We start from the raw sequence: 20,695 nt of genomic DNA on the forward strand, positions 1-20,695 counted from the left end.
AAAAAAACTTGATTGGTTGTTAAATCACTGACGAATCACACAGTTCCGATTTCTTCAAGCTTCAGCGCCAAATATGCACTCTGACATTGCCATTCTCCATCTGATGCACTTATAAGAGGCCATCATTGCTAGATTTCCCTTTTTGGTCGCTTGCTTCGGATGTGACACTCGGGATGCCAGAGTTCATCGCAATCGCGATGGATAGCTGCATTCCAACCAGACATTGAGGGTTGGGAGCACGACAGATGAGCTGGCCCGACTTACTGGACACCTTTTGTCGGCTGCTCGGCCGAAAGGCTCAGCTTGGGGAGAAGTAATTGCATGCTTGATCGGTGAGACTGTGAACTGGGAGGAAAATAGGAATGAAAAAGTAATGGAGTTTATCTGGAACATTCCGGTAGCAAAAGTGGCCAGGCCCCATGTTGCCTGTCTCAATGCTGTTGACAGCTTCACCAGCCCCATCAGCAACTCAGGATCTGAAGTCAAATTATCATATCGGATTGCAACCTCAATCGGAGGATCTTCCTCTTGCAAATTGGCTCCCCTTCACCGCTTAACCCCGAGCTTTGCCATGAACCTCTCGTCAAAAGATGCCACTAATGAAGATAGTCTCTTCTCCCCGCAAGAATCCAGGAACGCGTGGCCTTGGAGCCAAGTTTTCTGCATACCTGGTTCAAACTTTTCTCTTCCTATCTTAAGGTTCGTCCCAGCATGCTGTTACCAGCGTCTTTTAACTTAGAAGAGGAGAAAATGCAATCTAGAAGATATAATTTCGATATACAGCACCTCTCCTCCAGCTCCTTGTCCTGACTCACAGCCCACGGCACGCCACTTCTTGTTTTCTCTCTCAACACACCCCGTATCCCGATCGTGCGGTATCTGACCGACAACCAACATCATAAATCACGTATCCCTGATGGGAAAGTCTGGCTTGGCAATCCGTGACAGAGCAGAGACTCCTCAGCTCTCAGCTCTGGGACCCCATCCAGATCTTACTAGCACTTGAGCAATGTAGAGGCCAGCGCCCCAGGATCCATCGCCGAGTAACCCAGTTGGGAAACGACCTTCCCCCTTGAACATGAGCGATCGGGCTAGCCAGCCTCTCGGAGCTAGATCTCGGTCCGAAGTTTGCCTTCCGAGCCGTTGGCTAGTGCTTTTCAGTGTGCACAAGCTCTGGCTGAGGCGCTAGTGACAACCTGCCCAGTACAGGGAGGTTTGCTTCAAAATGTCAATAATTGGTTCAAGAAGAGGAAGCAACAATCCTATTTGGTGCTCATGTGCAGTTGCCCCTCCACGCAAAGTGGTGGACTTGTCTCGGCCGGAAAGCGGTCTTCGCTCGGAGAGTTGAGCCCCGCATTTGTTGGCACTGGTGTCTAAGATCCGGTACGTCGGATGCGGGACACCCTGGACTGTTGGAGACCTGCAGTTCTCGTGGGACAGGTTCCTATGCTTGAAGAGAATACCATACGGTTGAAACTCTCCGAACAGAAGACAGGATTGGTTGGCATCGACGCACCTAACGATGCGGAGAATGTTCAACCAATGCTTAGATGGGATTCTCACCTTGGGCGGGAGATGTTACCCTGGGCCCAAACAGCGGCAACCTGGAATTTCAACAATAATGCAGGCCAGCCAGACTTGGCTGGCGATAGCGTGTGTGTGAGCCCGGCAGTGGCTGATGCGTCTGAGAGTTTTTTTATGCTTACCCCGGATTTCCGTCCCCAGACTTTACCACGCTGAGGCTAACGCCCATGCTGGTGTTGTGGGCCACTATCGGCGACGTGACCCAGCGCCGGAGCCGCTGACTAGGGCGCCCTAGTTTTGGGGCTTCAACGCTGAGACCAGGACCTGGGTTAGCGTTATAGTGATCTCCGCTCCATAGGTTCTCTGCCCCATCTCCATTCCAACAACGGAGAACCATCCCCTCTTGGAGCACAGTTCCTTTCTCGGCTTGCATCTTTTTCGATATCATTTGCGTACACGATTTTGCTCTTTCGATATCTGGTCCCAACAAACTTCATCTGAGCTCTCCGCATTGCAAAGGCGCTAGCAGCGCTCTAACATGTCGGCACTTAGCTTCTTCGCCGGATTGACGGTGTGAGGTCAGACTCGGCAGTGTGGAGGCGGCCAGGCTAGCATCATGGTCGACATGAGGATCGATGATTTTCAAGTCGCACATTCCCATAGGATGGGGACAAAGGGGAAGTGATGAGTATATGTTCGCCAGTGTGGTGCATCGGGGACTGGATCCTGAGAGATCTCTTTTATTTGCACCACTTGCTGGCTATCGGGGCAGGAACCCTCTCGAAGCTTAAGATTGAGACAGAAGACTGCTGATGACAACAACCAACATGACGTCTGCGACGCAAGAGTCGTGGAGGGCCCATTGGAAGTGCTTCTTGGCCTGCGGCATCATCGTACTGTGCCCCTTCCAATATGGCGTCGACTTTGGCCTCATCGGCGGCCTGCAAGCTATGAAGGGCTTCTTGATGGTAGGCCGTCCCTCGATATTGAGCCAACAAAACACCTACTAACTTTTTAGATCTACGGTCATGAAGCACCGCACACTGCGCTTGGATGGAACCTCTCGACCGTCCGCCAACAGCTTATCTCCTCGCTCATGACTCTCGGCGCCTTCATCAGCTCGGGAACTGCCGGCCTTGTGGCTACTTGGCTCAGCCGCCGTCAATGCCTGTGGATTGCCTGCGTTGTGTGTGCCATCTCGAACGTTATAATGATGGCCACTGAGAATATTGGCGCGCTGTACTTTGGTCGGTTCCTTATCGGCCTGGCCAATGGCTATTTTATGACATTCTCCCAGCTGTATCTTCAGGAGACCAGCCCGGCCAGGTATCGTGGTTGGTTTCTGACAGCGTTCCAGTTCTGCACAACATTTGTAGGTATCACGAGAACCTGTTTCCCTGTCACACTGACTGACTCTACCAGGGCACCCTTATCGGCACCATCATCGACTGGGCAACCGCCAAGCGCGGTGACAAGTCCTCATACCTAATCCCCCTGGGCATCATCTACATCGTGCCCTTTATCCTTTCCATCGCTCTCTTCTTCATCCCTGAGTCTCCTCGCTGGCTCATCCTCACAAACCGTTTCGAGGAGGGCACCAAGTCCCTGAAGTGGTTACGCCCTGTCAACGCCGCTGTCGATGCCGAAGCCAACGAGATCCGCAACGCTATCGAGAAAGAGCGCGAAATCTCCAAGGGCGTACGCGTTATGGATTTGTTCTCGAATCCTGTTGACAGGCGCAGGACAATTCTCTCGGTGTGCGCTGTTTCCCTGCAGGCTGCGTCTGGCTCGATGTTTATCATCGGTGAGTTCTTCCGCCTTGATGTCATCCAGCATACTGATAACAACCCCCAGCCTACAAAGCCTACTTCCTTGGCATGGCCAAGGTCAGCGATCCCTTCGCCATGAGCAACATCCTCAGTGCAATGGGCATCGCCGCCATTATTTTTAACTCCCTCCTCGTCGTGCGCTTCGGCCGCCGTCGCGTCGTCCTCATGACGGGTCTCATCCTCTGTGGCATCTTCCAGATCATTATCGCCGTCACCTACGACAAACACCCCGGCACTTCGACAACCGGCAAGGTTCTCGTCGCATTCACGTGTGTCTACATGATGTGCTACAACGGCATGATTGCCAGTTACTCCTGGCTTGCTGGCGGCGAGATTCCTTCGCAGCGTTTGCGCAGCTACACTTTTGGTCTGTCTGCCGCCGTTGGGTTCCTCGGCGCCTGGCTTGTTACCTTTACCGCCCCGTACTTTATTAACCCCGACTCGCTCAACTGGGGCCCGCGGTACGGATACATCTGGTTCCCGTCTTGCATTGTGGCTGCGCTGTGGGTGTTCTTTTTCCTGCCAGAGACCAAGGGCCGCACTCTGGAGGAGATTGATGAGATGTTTGAAGCGAGATTGCCAGCGAGGAAGTTTAGGCATTATGTCTGCTCCGGGAAGCGCGGGGAGGGTGAGAGCAAGGCTTCGTCGGATGTTGAGAAGGTGTGTTCTTCCTAGCTTTAGGCTTTATGGAAATGCGTATTAACTGCCTGCAGCGATCCAACGCGGAGATCGAGCACGCCGAAACAAAGGCTTGAGCCCTCATTTACTGGGATGCTGATTCGCTGGATGAGTCGTTGCCTGCCAGGGGTGGAGCGCCCGCGCAGATGTGCGATCATGGTGGTGATGTCACGTCTGGAGGGTACTCTGCGCCCTCACGGGCCGGAACTAGCAATGGGATGATTGGACTGGACTAAATGGATTACGAACACAACAAAGTTTGAGCTCAGCTGCTCAGAGATGCGGAGCGTCCCAGCTGATAGGACAAGACTTGATGAATAACATACACATGCCTGGAGGGATCGTAAAGTTTTAGGATTACTTGGTTTGTTTGATTGCTTGGATTACAATCGTTGACTTTAATGAAAGCTTCCCCTTTGGCTCAGTGCCTTGCATGGCTACCGTTTTAGACTTTTCGGATCAGCTCCCCGTGGAACTCATGGTGACACCCATGACCTTACGCTTCCGTAGCTCCACATACGGAAATATACATACCAAGCTTCAAGCGCCTCAGGACATGGGATTCGATAACCAGGTCAATCATTCCAGTATCACTAGGTTTCAGATTGCTGATTTTGCTTCATGTCAAGATACACATTTCCTAGCACGTCAACGAATATCGTCGATCTTCTACATCCCTCTACACTGTCCTAATGAATCACTAGCATTGTCCAGTAAATTCCTCTTCTCTGGAGTCCGAATTTTCATGTTTCACACCTTTTCCATAAAGCACGTGTATTCACCTCACAGAGGCATTCCAGGAAGCTCTCAATATGTCGTCCATCATATTTGTCATGTAGTCAATAGCCTTGTCATGTAAAATCTCATTTATCAAAGGCACTGATTGCAGGTGATCTTGGTACCAAAGTTCTGCCCGTTCGAACATTGAACAAGGCAACAGTCAGCCAAAGATGGCAGGTACTCCATACATCAGGTGCATTGTCTAGCTTGAAATAATCTGTGTCGGCTATGCATTCAGACGAGGCTCCCCCGCGGCTCCTCTGTTCCTGAGGCACAATGCAAGCAGTATCATAGCATTGTTCGTTGATCTTGGAGCTTGCTACAGATACAACATCGCTGAGACAAAGTGCTCAAAGAGATAGATATTGAGTCCGGCATCATGATGCCGTTGTTTTGAGGCCTATATGTAAGATTCGAGAAGGGGAACGTGTTTGTACATAGAAGCAACCATTTTGGAGGTTCGTCGTGTTCAAGTCACATAAGAAACTCCGACCAGCGGTAGAAAGACAAGGTATTGAGGCAAATGCGGATACCGCACCATTCCTTATCCTCGAAGGTCATTGTATTCCGCAGATAACATATACGGCCTGTTTAACCAAGGCTGACGCTTGATATACTGGGATCGACGTAACTTGCCAATAAAGACCGATACGATGATTATTATCCGATCGGCACAAAGGAGTCTCCCATGTGCAGAGTTGCATTTTGCCAGTATACTTCACAGATGGATAGCACATTTCGAGGTCGTTGCTGTAATTTTTAACCCCGCTAATTCCTCAAACTATATATGTTACTTAGGGTAGCTAAGTTCTGAAGGAGTGGAGTTCGCTATGCTCTTCCCCCCAGATATTTGCAAATGAGTGTCACAAACCCCTGAATGTTGCCAGAGCAACGGATGGCACCCTTGAAGCATCAACGCATCTCACTGCGACGGTGGATCAATATGTCAACCAGAGAGCAAAGCTTAGTGCAAAGTACAGTCTTTATATTAGATGTAACCTTTCCATCAGTAGAGTTGTCGGACCTCTACAAAGGTGGAGGAGATATATGCCTTCCCCTGGCTGGCCTGTATCTGACCCTTGCTCAGCTCCATCTGTGATCTACATCATGAACTCACCGCGATAATAACGCTAAGATTGCTGCTAAGCATCATGTATGTACTGCTACCAGTGCTGTCCAATCAGATGTTCGTTTGGGCATATGCCTAATAAAGTCCGTCTCAATATTTCCATGTTGCTGTATATCCCAAGCTCTGCGATTCCTCCGGACTACATCTTATCCCCAGAAAAGCGCTTTAACCTCCGGCATCTTCTTGTTAAAACTCCAAAACGAAAAGTTAACCTTGTAAATGCTTCTTCCTACCCTCATCAACATCATTTTCGTTGTACCAGTCCCACTTTTGCCATCTCAGTCGCGTTTTCCTGCACAACTTTCTCATTCTTGTCCCTACCATAAGCCCTCGGATGGCCTAGCACAGATCACCAATGTTGTTTGCATAGCACTATGGGAAGAGAAAGGTACGCCTTTATGTTTTGGAATAGTACCCTGACCACCTCCGGTTGAACAAATTCTGCGAGCTTTGGCATCTCCATGGTCATCTTCCATGTAAAGCGATGCAAGAACAGCTTGCTGTTTCTCATTACTGACATTCTCAAAGTCAAGCATGCCTGATGCGTTAGCCTGCTGAAACCCAAGTCCAGTAGCAGGCTGAGGAGGGATATGCTGTCAGGAGTACATGGATATGTTCTGCTATCCAAAATTGACTAGAACTTAAGATGTCGAACAATATGAACTAAGCTGTGCGAGTCAAAAGTTTTTACAAGGGATTGCTGCTCTCGCCACAACAGAAGTCAATAGATAAGTAAGACAGGTGAAAATCAGGACCTCCTTGATATAACAAGACTGCAAAGGAACAAGTATCCGTTCCCTTATAGCTCTTGAAGAATATGGTGCCACGTGGGATTTCGATGTTCACAGCTGACAGTAGACAAGAGTGTTTGCATGAGCACATGACACTTGACAAGTAAATGTAAAATCCTCTCTACGATACCTTTGCGAAATCACTCTGCATTCTTCCCATGGTACAAGTGGTGCCAGAAAACAGCCTATGACAATACTGGCTGACAGGTCGTCAAAGGGACGGGGACCACATATGACCTCTGGGACTAACAAAATGTGAAGTAACAGCCTCCACAGGCGTGAGCGACCTTAAATGAATGCATGCAAGCTACTTGACTGAAGATGGAGAGAGATGGTTGCATTGTATCCCAGAGAACATTAGCGATACATGTACCTATCTCGTATATGGCTCAGGATGAATGGCATAACTTTACCCATCAAATTTTCGTTCTCTACCAAGTTTCTTCAACTTACTCAATTGCTGCACGGATTTCACGAAGCTGCTGAGCCGCAGCTGAAGTCTTCTCTTTTAAGGTCCTGCTATTTTCGTACTCTTGCTGATAATGCAACACTGACGCCAGCAATTCATGTGAGTTACGAATTGTTGCTTGTATTATCACTGAGTTGAGTACACTTGGAGTGCTCGCGAATCTGTTGACCCAGAAGTTCTTTAAGCCTTGCAAAAAGTGCCAATACTTCCAGTGCAACACGAGCTGTTCTCAACAAGCTTAACGTAAGGGCTGTCAAATTCTGTGCAAAGTTGTTCTTCAACATGACATTAAAGGTCGTCAGGTGATGTCCCTCGAATCTACGCCTCATTCACTTAAATAGCGGTCTGTCGACTGCTTCATGCTGTCTATTGATAGTGGCTCATTTTCCTATGAATTATCGACAGAGTGTTACCATATCTGGTCCCAGTTATCCCTTTGGTTGTAGCGACAATTCACTTTCTTATTGAGGCCTTCGGAATCGGTAACAAGATGTCAAGTACTTTAATTTCAGGCATACTTCCAGCACATCTGGCAGTAAGGGCATGAATGGGTTGATATATGCTGGATTAAAGAACATTCAACCCGCCGTCCAGGTTCAAGTGTAGTTTTACCATATATATAGTATATGGACTTGACCGGGGTGCTATATCAAAATCCTTCCAGGACTGAAAACAACTTACCTGACGGTAAGGCATCGTTTTATGCTGCAGGTCAACCCATACGTGATATCCTTGTCACCGCATTAAAATGAGCGACAGTCGGCCAATTTTAAAGTCAGCATTCGCCCGACCTCCGAAGTTCGAGTTGCCACAGCAGCAGCTTCCCTCCTGAACAGTGCCACTTCCAGTCAGCACATGGCCACAACACCAGAGAATGCGGACAACCAAAAGTTTTGTTGAAGGATAAAGGCTGCGATGCAATCGCCGTTTCCTAATGTCACATGTATAAGCCTTTTGGTTGGTCCTTAACGAGGAAAGGCAGGGTAAGTGAAGCGGATGGTATCACAGTGCCCAGATTTCATGACCCGGCATTGTGAAATGTACATGCAAGTACAGTTTGTATCTACACCTGTCGATAATTGCTAATCCAGATTTTGGCTAAGAAACAGAAACAAAACTTTCGAAGCGATTCACAGTCTCCGCTGTCAAGTGGGGAGGTCTCTTGACCTGTCACCCAGCCAGTTTACCCAACCATGACGACATTGACTCAAGCACCAATCCCTTAAGACCAACTCAACTCTAGCAGAGCCGTTTGCTACCTTTGACCCAATTGTCCTGCTAACATGTCTATTGTCTAGTAAAAACGATCAAGATGATAAACATGCTAATGGGCAACCGCAAATCCGATTCCTCCAAAGACAAATCCAGCATGTCTATGTCCAACGACACCCCGTCTGTCTCCCTTTTTCCTTCCTCCACTCTCTGCTTAGTCTCATTAACCCCACTTCCAGGAAAGAAATAATGGAAGAACAGCACATCTACCCCCGCAAACTCACCCGCCCCGAAGCCTCGACCCTCAAAAAATACGACATGGCCATCTCCCCTTCCCAGTTAGCTACCCTACCCCCCGGCGCAACCCCCACAAAGGGTGTTCGTCGCCGCCGTCAACATCTCCGTCCTGAACCTGAACTCCTCCCTATGGATATGGTCTCCTCGGGCCGACAGCGCGAGCCATTGCGTAAAAGTGAGATCTCGGAAATGGGGAGGGCCGCGGCGAAGGCTAATGCGGGATTGCAAGGGGTCCCTGGGAGGGGAGAGTTGCCTAAACGGGAGGGAAAGGGGAGTTTATGGAAGGGGGAGAGGTTTGCTCGAGGAGAGTTGGTGCCTGATGAGCGGGCCATGATGGGGGAGATTCCGCCGGCAAGTGTGACAGAGGTAGGGAGGAAGATGTAAATAATCGTAAACATGAGTCTATAGACGTGGTATATATCGTCTTGATACCATCTATCCCCCAAGTCTGTCCTCTAAATAGAATATTAAAGACTCGCCTTCCCATTCCCCTCCCCGTCAACACACTTCCTGATAAAGCCTGCCAACGGCACAGCCCACTCCTTACTGATCGGCACATAATGACCGCCCGGATGCGTCAATACAACCGGCTCCTCGCACCGTTCAATCAGCCCTTCACTCCTAGAGTGTTCCACCACTGTATCCAGACTCCCCAAAAAGTGCATCGTCGGCGTTCGAATTTTCGGCTCATAAAGCCACCCAAGATCCTCAGGCACAGCCCAAAATCCAGAATAAATCACTGCAAACTTTAACGCCGTCCCACCATTCGCTTCCCTAACTTTCTTTGCCCATTCCGCATGCTCCTCCGGCGCCCTCCTAAACTTCCCATCTGGTGAGATATGCTCAAGCACAGAAGCAACCATCCCCGCGGCACAACCCCCCTGGCTGAACCCCACTACACCATCAAACGGCCCCTCTGGCACCGGATCCCCATCCCCTGTAACCGCAAACTCCCCGTTCGGATTGCTAATCACCTCCGCCACGCGCTCCATCCCCTCCTTAACGAATCTATATCGTCCAGTAGCTTCATCCTTCCTGAACCAAGCCCATGCTTCCAGTTCTTCTTTTTCCTCCTCCCCTGAGCGGGGTGTAAAACCGGGGATGTCCTTTGCTGAAAGGCGGTTGGGGGCTGTCGCGTAGACCAGACGAGGGAAGATGTTGGCGGGAGACAAAAGCTTGACAAGGAGTTTTTCAAGGGCACGGGTTTTGGCACGGAAGAGGGGGCCTGATTGGGTGTAACCTTTATCATATATGATCGTCAGCATCTCATCTTTACAGTAGCTGAAAAGGGGAAACGGCTTACCATGCAGCATCAGGATCTTGACCTCCCGTTTCGGGGGCGGCGTAGGTTTCGGCTTGGGGGTGCCGCGCACCTCAGCAGCTGCGCCAGTGGGAATGTTTGTCCCTGATGATGACTGTGCGGCGTCACCCATTGTGGAAATATTTGTCGCAAAAGTGCCAAATCGCGAGATAACACCACGCGCTTGTAGTCTGACGGCTCGGGAAAGAGAGAACAGCATGAACGTAGTTGAAAAAGTGGGTTGGAGACCCGGGCGGGGGGGGGGGCAGAGGCAAGATCGGTAATCCGAAGGGGCTGTTAGGGGTGTTCAGATGCAGAAGGCTGATTGGGGATGGAGAGGAGATTGGTGCTGTTTCGGCGCTGACTGGCTTGTGGTGGGGCTTTATCGGCAAGGAGACACTAGCACTTTAGACGAGGAACATGGCGAAGATAGTCAAGTCTATTGTCTCCTAGGATAAACAATGGCATTGACGTGGACAGCTACCTCTGCTGATCCATGACAATGACACACTACGAAACTACAAGATGAAAAAATATGTAACCTCTACTGATACCCGCATCTCGACAACCAGCATGACGGCTAGGGACTCGACGCGGGCGCCCGGACAGGTCGTGAGCTTAGTCCGAGGCCAGTATCGGGTACGCATTTCTCTCTGCCAGCAGCGAAAACATTCCCGCCAATGGAGGGTGGTGGGATGCCGGTAAGATGGCAGGTGGTGTGTGCTCATCCTGAACCTCAGAAGGTGCCGGTTTGAACTTCAAAGGGGACACTCTCACACATGCAACAAGGCGGCAACCATCTCAATTGCTGTTGCTGTTACCCCATCTATAATACACCGCCGCGAATGGTATCGTGCCAACCAATTTGGCGACCTTGTCTCGGTATGTGTTGATCTGGTGTCGAAAAAATACCGCGTGCCATCGTCGTCGCCCAATCGATGATCCGGTATCTAAGAGACCAGAGTTGTTATATCCTCTTCCACAACACCGCCGTCACCACCATCACGCATCAACCGCTTAGTGGCCCGCCTTAAGGCGCGGGTTGCGCGGGTCGTTCCTGAATTCGGGGGCTGCAGAAGTCAGAGGGGTGTCACTGAGTCTAGAGGATGAAAGGGGACGTACTGTCCATCATCAAATTCTGGAAGCCGTTGATGCCGTAACCGACGATCAGAGCTGGCGAGGTCAGTATTGCTGTAGAGAGAAACCGGGTCGAGTCAATCGAGGCGAGGACATACCGGCAGCCAGAAAAGGCGCCATGGGACGCACTGGAGGAAGAGTCAGCATCTTCACCCAGGACATAGTCAGACGAGAAAGCAAGGGGATCAATTGGGGTTAACCTACACACAGGCGTCGGGAACTTCTTGAGAGGGGCGACACCGAACCAAGACATCTTGACAGTAACCTGGATGGGGATGGGCTCGGGTGGTTGGCAGAAGTCTTGAGCTCAAGGTCGGGGCAGGCGAAAGTGAAAACGACGAGTGTTTTTCGGATCCTCCAGCCCGCCCCGGGCTCCAGTGATTGATGCCTGGCGTGGTGCTGGCCGAGGTTTGATGTCTTAATTGTTAGGCAACAAAAGAGTCCATACAAGCTTGGCGTTGTTAGGTGGGGGTGCGGAGCGTGGAAATGATTCTCCGTCTTCCAAAGAACCGGTGTCTCTTGAGTGGGCCCACCAGTCGAGATGCGCTGCCGTGTGACATCATAAACCCCGCACTCCCTTCCTGAGACAGCAAGAGCCGCTTCAGAAGACGGCAGGAAGGGGGCAAACGAAGAGCGAGACTGCTGCTGTTTGGCGGTCGAGTTGCAGTGTGGGGCCCATCAAGCTCGGGCAGCCGAGATCGAGATGCCAGATCAGCAGCTTCAACCCCGAGCTTGCTGCCTGCTCCAATCACCGGGCCTGGAGCCATCAAGCTTCAGTCTCAAGAGCAGTGGTCCAGACACTCACGAACTGTCCTGCGCCCTGCATCCTGCGTCGCTTGCGTTGTCTACCCATTCTTACATGCGACACGTCTAGGCTCTACTGTAGCCAGTCTAAACGAAGGGAACTTCAGTCATCTCGCGGAGATCAACGTGCGGGGTCTCCAAGCTGCTGCGGCCCCCTCTTTCGACTCATTAGGTTGGTGCTTGTACGCCCAATTAATCTGCATTGCTCCCCTCCTCAGTTGTGCTGCCGTGCCTTTCTCCCTCCCTCTTCTCTTTCCCGGACTTGGACTAAGAGTGATACCCAATATTTTGCCGTTCTTTTGCCGTTGACACCACCCACCTTTGAACCTGAAGCTTCCTACTGTTTCCCGCTGCTGATCTTACTGGAAACCTCTTGCTGCTGCCCTAGAGGGCTTGTGATACAGGCCAGACCTGCCCTTGTCGTGCTGTTGCTGCGTTTCCCGTCGCGGGATCTCGCTTTTGGTGCCACCCATACCGCTGCTCGAACAATACAGAACGGTCACCACAATCAATACCACTTCTTGGTCTACCGGCGATTTTGTCGTCTTCCTGCAGTACAAGATCTCTTAGTTGGCTGTACCGTTTACCGGTCTCTGTTCGACCTGACTCAGATCTCGGCTACCCGTCCGTCCCTTCTTTAACCACCGGACTGGGACACTGGGTTTGCCACTCCCCCGCACGAGCATCAACTTCATTCAAGCTCAACATCTTGAAATTTCATCAGTCTCACCATGCTGTCCCGAAGAGCTCGCGCCGTGATGAGCGTCGCCCGCTCAACACCATGCCAAACCAGACTCTTCGCCACAACTCTCGCCACCCTAACGCAGCAGCAGCACCGTTCCCCTTCCCTCTCCGACATCCGCCCCGGCGAGGAAGAGTCCTTCAACACCCGGCAAAATGCCTTCCGGGCGCAGCTAGTTGAGGCCCAGAAGCAGCGGGAAGCTAGTGGGTTGTCTGATACTACTTCATCCCCCACTCCGGGAGGTCTCGGATCACTGAGCACAGCCCTCGGTTCAACAGGAAGTGTTGCCTCCGTTAAAGAACCGCCGCGCAAGGCCGGTCCCCTGACGAATCTTATTTATGGGACGAAGGAGGGCCGCGAGCTGGACGCGCAGCTGCAAGCGAGTTTTAGCCAAGTGCTGGCTAGGGGAAAATATGTGCACCAGATTGAATTCCATGAGGTGAAGCCAGAATGTGTGGACGAGTATGTGGCGCTGGTCGGAAGCTGGTATCCGCGCGTGGCCGCCGATCCGGAGAATAAGGTCCATCTCGTTGGCAGCTGGCGTACGGAAGTGGGGGACTGCGATACCTTTGGTAGGTTCTACCCTCTCCCCCTTTCCCTCTTCCGAAGTCAATGCTAACGTTAGAAGTCCACATTTGGGAATACCAACGCTACACCGGCTTCCACACCTCCCTGAACAACATCTCCCAACATCCTGACTTCCCCGCCTTCGACCGCAAACTCCGCTCGCTTATCTACCGCCGCCGCTCATCTCTAATGCAAGAGTTCTCCTTCTGGCCCACTACGCCCCCCCGCCAGCTAGGCGGCCTCTTCGAGCTGCGCTCCTACACCCTTCATCCGGGCAACTTGCTCGAATGGGAAACCCACTGGCGCCGCGGCCTCAAAGCTCGTCGGGAGGTGATGGAGGGTGTGGGCGCGTGGTTCGTGCAGATTGGGGATCTGAACACGGTGCATCACTTGTGGCAGTTTGCTGATTTGGAGGAGAGGAAGAGGAGGAGGGAGAAGAGCTGGGAGATCGAGGGCTGGGCGGAGACGGTGCATAAGACAGTGCCGCTGATTCAGGACATGAAAAGTAGAATTTTGGTGGCTATGCCTTGGTCTCCGGTTGCATAACAGGCTGCGATTGTCGGGTATGGATATATGGATTTAACTGAGCTGGCCAATAAATGTGGATATATTTGATGCCTATGTAGGAGATTCGTGGAGTGAATGATGCCCGAGCACTTATACGTAACTAGGAATGAGCCAATAGCCTGTTAAATTTCCAACTGGATTGTTCAGGAGATTTTGGTGGTTTGGATGCAAGATAGGTGATAAAACTAAGCATAGGCATTTGTTCTCAGCTCTTCCTAATATATTCTCTTATTTTTCTCAGGACGGTTTCTACTCTCCACCAAAATGGCCACCATCAAGGAGTTCCACAACTTCAGAGTTTGCACTTTTGGATACCTCCCCTCCCTTCAAGAGTTATATTTCCCTGAGATCTGGTGTGAAGGTGAACCCCGAGCACCCAACTCGATTCACCGACACGGCAGTCAATTTCAGACAACCTCGCGTGTATGGGTCTGAACAGCTCACCGCATCCCTTGTCTCGAATGAGATGATGTCTAACAGATGAGGGTGCTTACTCCACTTTCGACAGTTGCATCTTGTAGGCCACAATCGCACATGTTAATAGTACAACTCTCCCGCCTTTCCACCTCGTAGGACCTTTCTCTCCAGTCTCCTTTATTCTCACCAACAAATCCTCACAAACTTACCTCAAATTGACATCAACGATCAACTCCAAAAAAGCCATTCATGGCCACAGCAACTAAATGGAAATGGCCCAATAGCATGAATATCCTCGAGGGCCTGCAAAGTCAACGTAACCCAAATCCGCTTCCCTTCTGACATAACCGAAAATGATGATGGCTCATCTAAAAATGCACGGCGTGCTCATTCCCAATTAACATCAGAAACTTTCTCAACTTTTCGGTCCCGAACACCCTCACCAAAGAGGAGCTCTTCTCCTGCACCGGATAGTGCATGCTCAAAATGAAGCCACGTTGCCTGCTCATAAGGACAGGAGCAGGCTGACGGAGCTTCGAATAGTGGACGTCCTTGTTCTGAGTCCGGATACGATTTAGAGGAGAGGTTTATGGAGGGTATCAAGAATAGTAGGGAGGGTGAGAGGGTGAGAGTAAGGATGATGCTGAGGAGATTGAAAGTAGTAGAGAGGGCGACGGTTGCGAGCAGGCTGGTGGTAGAAGTGAAGTGAGCATCATGATCCTGCGAGTGGAAACTGAAGAGTAGGAGCCGAAAGGAGAGGAACACAAGCAGAAAAGTGAGGAAGAAGAACCTCAGGCCATCTTCACGTGGATAAACCGCCTGGCGTTCCACCACCGGTGGCGACTGAGGGAGCAAGAAAGTGGAAGGAAGATAGGGAACGAACATAGCATCAAAGGCAAGCTCGATGCCAACAAAAGCAGCTGCAGCAAAAGCCGAAACAGCAGCCGCAATTTCGGCAACAACACTGCTAGGTACAACTTCAAGACCAACAACAGCAGCAGCAGTAGCAGCAACGGGACTAGGACGCACGGTACCAGTAACACCACGATCAGCAGCCTCTCCAAATCAGGAAAAGACACCTCAGAAACAAAAAGAAGAAAAAGCCACTCCTGTCAACGACGACAACCCTCATGATTCGCTAACCCGACCTCGCCAATTCCCCCTCCCTCAAAACTTCACCTTAAGCCCTTCAACGGCCGCTTCGCAACCACATATCTCGAGAAGTTCCAAGATTCATTGAGCTGTATCGACCACTTCTATTCCACCATGCTTGCTTCTTCCCAGAGATGATGCGTTAAGCCCCTCCGCCACCTCATAATCATTCATAGAGAGAACGATGAGTTGCATTCTTCCGAAAACTTCGAGACATGGGTCAAGAAGGAGTTTAAACTGGGTGATTCGCGGCAGGACTTCGGGAGCAGTTTAGGAGGTTGGAGAAATATTATACCAACCGGACTGAGCTAGTTAGCACAATAGACTATGGAGTATTCCCAATAAACGCGCAAAAAGCTCGCTGAGCAAGATGCGCCAAGGAAATTAAGGAAGCAGAAGTTGTATCGGAAGCATGCGCTTGTGATATGCCTTCAAAAACCCAAGTTTTTGGACGATGTGGAGGGAATACTGTTTTTCATGATTGGCTGATGAAGGTCGTGCAATAAGGGTTTCGGGTAAATGTCTGATTTTACAAAATTAGATCACCCGACGAGGACGAGTCGGCCTTAGAGTGCTGGGATGAGACCAGTGACTGTCTCCTCCGACCTAGCTAGTCAACGGCGGAGCAAAATAGGTGCCAGAGTGGGCGGGCTCGGCTGTCCGTTTGGGCCATTCTGGCTGAAAAAAGGGCAAGCTCGCGCAGCGCTAACTGCTATACCATGATCTGTTTAGAACAGACAGATATCATTGCAGCACGGCTGTGCTTTTCGTAACCATCGCAAAGAAACACGCAGTCCTCGCCATGCGTCATTACCAGCTGTGTAATTCAGAGATCGATTAGCAGAAATAGACATCACTTTGGTCCTGGAGCTTTGCGTGGTAACAACTGACGTTCATCTGTTCCGAGAGTTCACACTCAGCCTCACAACTTCCTTTTCCAGAAACACCTCGGCACATTCAGGGTCCCATCCCTCGGCCGCTTGGCATCACTACGTCTGACGCGCTTCTGGATGGCCCTCCAGGAGCTAATCATGCACCTGATGGCTCGATGGCACCCCATCTACTGCCCCTTAGGGTAGCACGATGATGCAACAGGGTGGGGCATCGGCATGCCGTGCATCGGGCGGTGACCCTCTCCCGGCGACATCACGCCCGTGAGCAAGATGCCAGATGGTATACATTTGCGCCCAACGCTTATCTTCAGGATGCTGTTGAACTCTTTGTTAGCAGCCGGCAATCCCACGAGCAATTCCACAAACGTCATCACCATGCCAGACGAAACAGCTAACGCCGAAACACAGCTTGTCCTCCGACAAGCGGACTCCTTCTCCGACTCGAGCAGCGACTCATCCCGCCGCGCGCTCCAACGACGGCAGCGCGGCTCAAAGCAACAATCGCCCAATATCCTCATCCGCCCAACCTACCCCTTCCCCAAACCCGAAGAGTACAACCTCAGCGGGCCGTTCGAAGGTATCGGCATCTCACGCTACCTCCGTTATTTCGAGCGCGCATGCAGCCAGTATGGCCTCGTTCCCAGCTTAGCCAACCACCCCGCTGCGACGGGCGTGTTGGTGCGATACTTTTCCACGTGGTGCAGCGACGATGTTGCTGAGGTCGTCTGGCGCAAGGTCAACGAAAAGGATGGGTCGTGCGAGTGCCATACGTGGGCCGAGTTTGTGCGGTGGGCCAAGAGGCATTGGGTCGCGCCGGATCCGGACCAGGACTCGAGGAAACGGGTCACGAAGCTGGAAAAGTGGTATGCGCGGAAAATTGAGCCGGTTACGGCGATGGGTATAATGAATGCCTTGTACAAGCTGGACTCGCTGCTGGCCAGGATACCAGATGAAGATGCGAGGGAGGTGGCGACGAGGGATGCGCCGAGGATGTTTTTAAACCACAAGCTTTCGAGGCGAGCGGCGAGCGCCATTTGCGCAAGAGGGTTCAAGTTTTCTGGAGAGGCAGAGAAGATGGAATTTGATGAGTTTCTTCAGTGGATGATGAAGATTCTGGAGGATGGCTTTGAGCTGGAGGGGCGGTTCATCTGTCTTCAGGACGAGCAGTCAGATTTGGAGACTGAGGACGATAAGGATTGAAAAACGAGCAGCGAAACAGATTTCTCACAAGTAGCATCGGATCTTGCTTTCGCCATTGTTGATATGACCTCAGATTCTTTGAGAGCGAAAGCCCAGATGGCACAATGGCCATGAAAGCACTCGAGTCCGTGAAACATCGACAAATTCATTGATACCGAGGCCGAGACAACCCTTCATCCGGGACGACCAGCACAAAGATATGTATCTGAACGAGCAGTGACTAAAAGCCAAATAGGCAGAACAACGGCTGAGAGGGCAGGTTCACTTCAAGGTCAAGACCAAAGGGTAAGTTGATAAGAGGGATTACTAAACTGGGGGATAATAGCATGCCTGGCCTTTCTGGAAAACAGTATCGGTAATTATTTTGATAGGAAAGCATTGGGGTTAGGACTTAGACTGAAACATGAGCATATTGTGGAGTCGATCGCAGTTCCTGTAATTAAGCTCTGGTTGACCCTTTCGTCTACAACGCTTTTGCCAAGAACGATCCTCTTTAACTGAAGGAAAAAGAGTGCTGCAAACTCAACCTTCCCATCTTATCCATCAACTGCATATGCAAAGCCCGCGCAGTAGCACTGATGGTCTAAGTCATTGATCCATCAATACAAATACCAAGAGCAACCTGATTATCGACTCCAAAGCGTGCAAGCAGGACAGCCAAGGCACAACCCCAGGCCATGAATCCTGGAGAGCATTTGGTGGCGCGCCCATTTCGTGACATCAAATTCTCCCGATCCCCTAGGGAGGGCCATCCCCTCAGCACCATCATACCTAAACCCCTCCTCTCCACGTTTCCTGAAGCGACACTCCTAGTACCCCCGCTCTCCCCCTTCCATCGGCGATGACCCCTCACTCGAACTCTCCCGGACATCCTCCCCAAGCAAAACCTCAAGATTCTGCCTCGCCAACGCCAGCGTATGTCCCAACGCCATCAACTTGGCCGACAAACTCATCAAACTCGGATCTGCACTCTCCACTCTTACCTTCTCCCTCACATACACATCAATCCACCTCTTTTTCGTCCCTGACAACGGAGCTCCCTTGGTAGAAGAGGATGTACTCGACGTGGTGCGTGTAAGTTGCGGTCCTGGCGCTGGGCTACCGGCATGTTCGATCAGATTCTCCCGGTCTTGATCGTCGGGATATGGGATCGTAGAGTGATTGCAACAATAACCGAACACACGTTCTGCCTCATCATGTTCTAACCTCCGTGCTGTGCCGATCGCAAGCGCGAGTTTTGTCCCGAACGCGACAGGTGCGTCGAAAGGTTCTAGCGTCCGTAACCAAAGGACTAGACAGGCGTCTTGTATGGTGAGGTAAAAACTCAGCGCGGGCGTGGAACTCCCTGAGTGTGGTTGTGCCAAGGGAGGCGTGAAATGTGACGGAGCAGCAGAGCGGGACGTCCAGGCCGGATCTGTTGTTGGTAATGGAGCGCCTTTGAGCAGGGCTGAGGCACGGGAAATATGTTGAGAAAGCAGGCGGAGTTGGGCAGAGAGGAATTGCGGGGTGGAGGATGGCTGATGGTCTTGAGAAGGTTCGGATGGGTAGGAGTAGGAGAGGGTCAGAGTGAGCAGGTCGATGGATTGGTTGAGGAGGGACTGTAGCGATGTGAGGGGGGCGAGATGGATGGGGTGGTCGGGGTTGAGGGTGAGGGTTTGGTGGGGGAGGGTTCGAAGACGAAGATGTATCGTCTGCAATGCGATGTCAGTTGGGATATTTCCGCATACACATATACGCTTCAGATTGGCGCACGCACCCCCTTCACAATTCTCGTCCCAACCCTTGTAACAGTTCCTTTGACAATCTCGTTGCGCGGCGTGCTCAGCACCAGCGTGCTCCCTGGGTCAATGGGTGCCAGTAGCGCGTAGCAGTCTTCGAGCCCGTGCTTGATGTTTACGAGGGTTTCGCGCAGCTCAGCAACAAACCATTCGAGTTCACGTTGCTGGACAGTCAGTTGTTGGAGCTCCTTCCATGATCTGGGGAGGCATACCTGCGCGGCTTTGACCTCTCGCTGGAGGTGGTCTGGGGGAAGGGGAGGGTAGATATCTATCGACATGTCGCTGGTGCTTTATGAACAAGGATTAACTGTTCATATCTGGAAAAGAGGGACTATCTGAAGCTGCCAACAGCCCGTTAGTGTGCCCGGTCACAAAGCCCTGGAGCTGCCCGTCGCGCAGTTTAGTCTTCCTACGGTGATAACGAGAGCGATAAGACCATCTTATCAAGGGGCCTCGGCAGAGGTTAAGCGGGACACCCCAGATCTTGGCATGCAAGGTTCTCCGTAGCCCCACCATCGCTCGCGACTGGGCTTTTCAGCAGAAGTAGGAGCCGCGATGGTTGCGGCAACTGCTCGCCGACTCAGACTCAAGCTCAAGCCATCGCATTGTCTCCCTGCGCAGAGGCACCCCCATCTGACTTTGCACTCTGTCCAGAATGCTCCAAACTGCATAACTGCGCAATCCAACTAGCACCTTTTCTACTGCTTTTCGCTACCCAATTTTTCAGAGTGACGTGACAATGTCTCCTCCCCACGCAGCGGAAGGCCCCGAGGGCCCAGAAAAGCCCCTCGTTAACCGACCCGATATCAAGCTTCCCCCAATTCCAAATGGTTCGTTTCCCTTTTGTTATACATACGTTGCTTCTATGATAAATAACTAACCTCTTCCAGGCTTCCGCATCCGCAAACGCCCCCTCCCCAATTCCCTCCCAACCTCCAGATCCCGCCCTTCAGCCACCATCCTTCCCGATCTAGACGGCTATCTCCCTCCCCCACGCGCCTCCCACACCATCATAATCAAAGTCTCCTCATCCACAAGCTTCATGTCCCTCGTGCGACGCGTACGTAAAGCCCTAGAGAAATCCCCCACCCAAGCCGGCGGCCAAACCTCTAGAGGACTCCCCCTCACAGCGCGTATCGCCGTGCTAGGAGTCAAACAAGCTCCGAGGAGAACGGGCCCGATTGCAGATGCGCTGGATGATGTGGTGCTTGTTGCCACGGGGAGGGCGATTGAGAAGGCAATCGAGGTGGGTGGGTTCTTTACGAGGGAGAAGGATTTGATTGTGCTAGCGAGGACTAGGACGCTGAGGGCGGTCGATGATTTGGTTGCCGAGGAGGAGGAGGCTGATGTGGAGGAACGGTCAAGGGTGAGGAATGTCAGTTGTGTTGAGATTGGGATAAGGTGGGCATAAAGGGTGTTTCGGTGTCCG

General features: G+C 51.5%; 7 protein-coding genes across 7 annotated transcripts; 5 read left to right on the forward strand and 2 right to left on the reverse strand.

The window, feature by feature from the left end:
- Positions 1 to 2,351: 2,351 nt before the first annotated feature.
- On the forward strand, positions 2,352 to 4,108 carry CTHT_0010670 (uncharacterized protein; the record flags this gene model as incomplete). The annotated part of the gene is made up of 5 exons (XM_006691525.1): positions 2,352 to 2,492; positions 2,543 to 2,896; positions 2,947 to 3,328; positions 3,379 to 4,013; positions 4,067 to 4,108. The coding sequence occupies 5 exons, from the start codon at positions 2,352 to 2,354 to the stop codon at positions 4,106 to 4,108; spliced, it is 1,554 nt and encodes a 517-aa protein (XP_006691588.1).
- Positions 4,109 to 8,512: 4,404 nt separating this feature from the next.
- CTHT_0010680 (uncharacterized protein) lies at positions 8,513 to 9,093 on the forward strand (the record flags this gene model as incomplete). The annotated part of the gene is made up of 2 exons (XM_006691526.1): positions 8,513 to 8,592; positions 8,652 to 9,093. 2 exons carry the CDS (start codon positions 8,513 to 8,515, stop codon positions 9,091 to 9,093), a joined length of 522 nt encoding a protein of 173 aa, XP_006691589.1.
- An 83-nt stretch (positions 9,094 to 9,176) lies between these two features.
- CTHT_0010690 (uncharacterized protein) lies at positions 9,177 to 10,142 on the reverse strand (the record flags this gene model as incomplete). The annotated part of the gene is made up of 2 exons (XM_006691527.1): positions 9,177 to 9,949; positions 10,013 to 10,142. The coding sequence occupies 2 exons, from the start codon at positions 10,140 to 10,142 to the stop codon at positions 9,177 to 9,179; spliced, it is 903 nt and encodes a 300-aa protein (XP_006691590.1).
- A 2,539-nt stretch (positions 10,143 to 12,681) lies between these two features.
- CTHT_0010700 (uncharacterized protein) lies at positions 12,682 to 13,805 on the forward strand (the record flags this gene model as incomplete). Its single annotated transcript, XM_006691528.1, has 2 exons — positions 12,682 to 13,264; positions 13,321 to 13,805. The coding sequence occupies 2 exons, from the start codon at positions 12,682 to 12,684 to the stop codon at positions 13,803 to 13,805; spliced, it is 1,068 nt and encodes a 355-aa protein (XP_006691591.1).
- Positions 13,806 to 16,663: 2,858 nt separating this feature from the next.
- On the forward strand, positions 16,664 to 17,488 carry CTHT_0010710 (uncharacterized protein; the record flags this gene model as incomplete). The annotated part of the gene is made up of 1 exon (XM_006691529.1): positions 16,664 to 17,488. The coding sequence occupies one exon, from the start codon at positions 16,664 to 16,666 to the stop codon at positions 17,486 to 17,488; it is 825 nt and encodes a 274-aa protein (XP_006691592.1).
- An 809-nt stretch (positions 17,489 to 18,297) lies between these two features.
- On the reverse strand, positions 18,298 to 19,544 carry CTHT_0010720 (uncharacterized protein; the record flags this gene model as incomplete). The annotated part of the gene is made up of 2 exons (XM_006691530.1): positions 18,298 to 19,179; positions 19,245 to 19,544. 2 exons carry the CDS (start codon positions 19,542 to 19,544, stop codon positions 18,298 to 18,300), a joined length of 1,182 nt encoding a protein of 393 aa, XP_006691593.1.
- A 461-nt stretch (positions 19,545 to 20,005) lies between these two features.
- CTHT_0010730 (uncharacterized protein) lies at positions 20,006 to 20,677 on the forward strand (the record flags this gene model as incomplete). Its single annotated transcript, XM_006691531.1, has 2 exons — positions 20,006 to 20,096; positions 20,157 to 20,677. The coding sequence occupies 2 exons, from the start codon at positions 20,006 to 20,008 to the stop codon at positions 20,675 to 20,677; spliced, it is 612 nt and encodes a 203-aa protein (XP_006691594.1).
- Positions 20,678 to 20,695: the final 18 nt, after the last annotated feature.

Source organism: Thermochaetoides thermophila (genome assembly GCF_000221225.1).
Source record: "Thermochaetoides thermophila DSM 1495 unplaced genomic scaffold scf7180000011814, whole genome shotgun sequence".
NCBI classification, from domain to species: domain Eukaryota; kingdom Fungi; phylum Ascomycota; class Sordariomycetes; order Sordariales; family Chaetomiaceae; genus Thermochaetoides; species Thermochaetoides thermophila.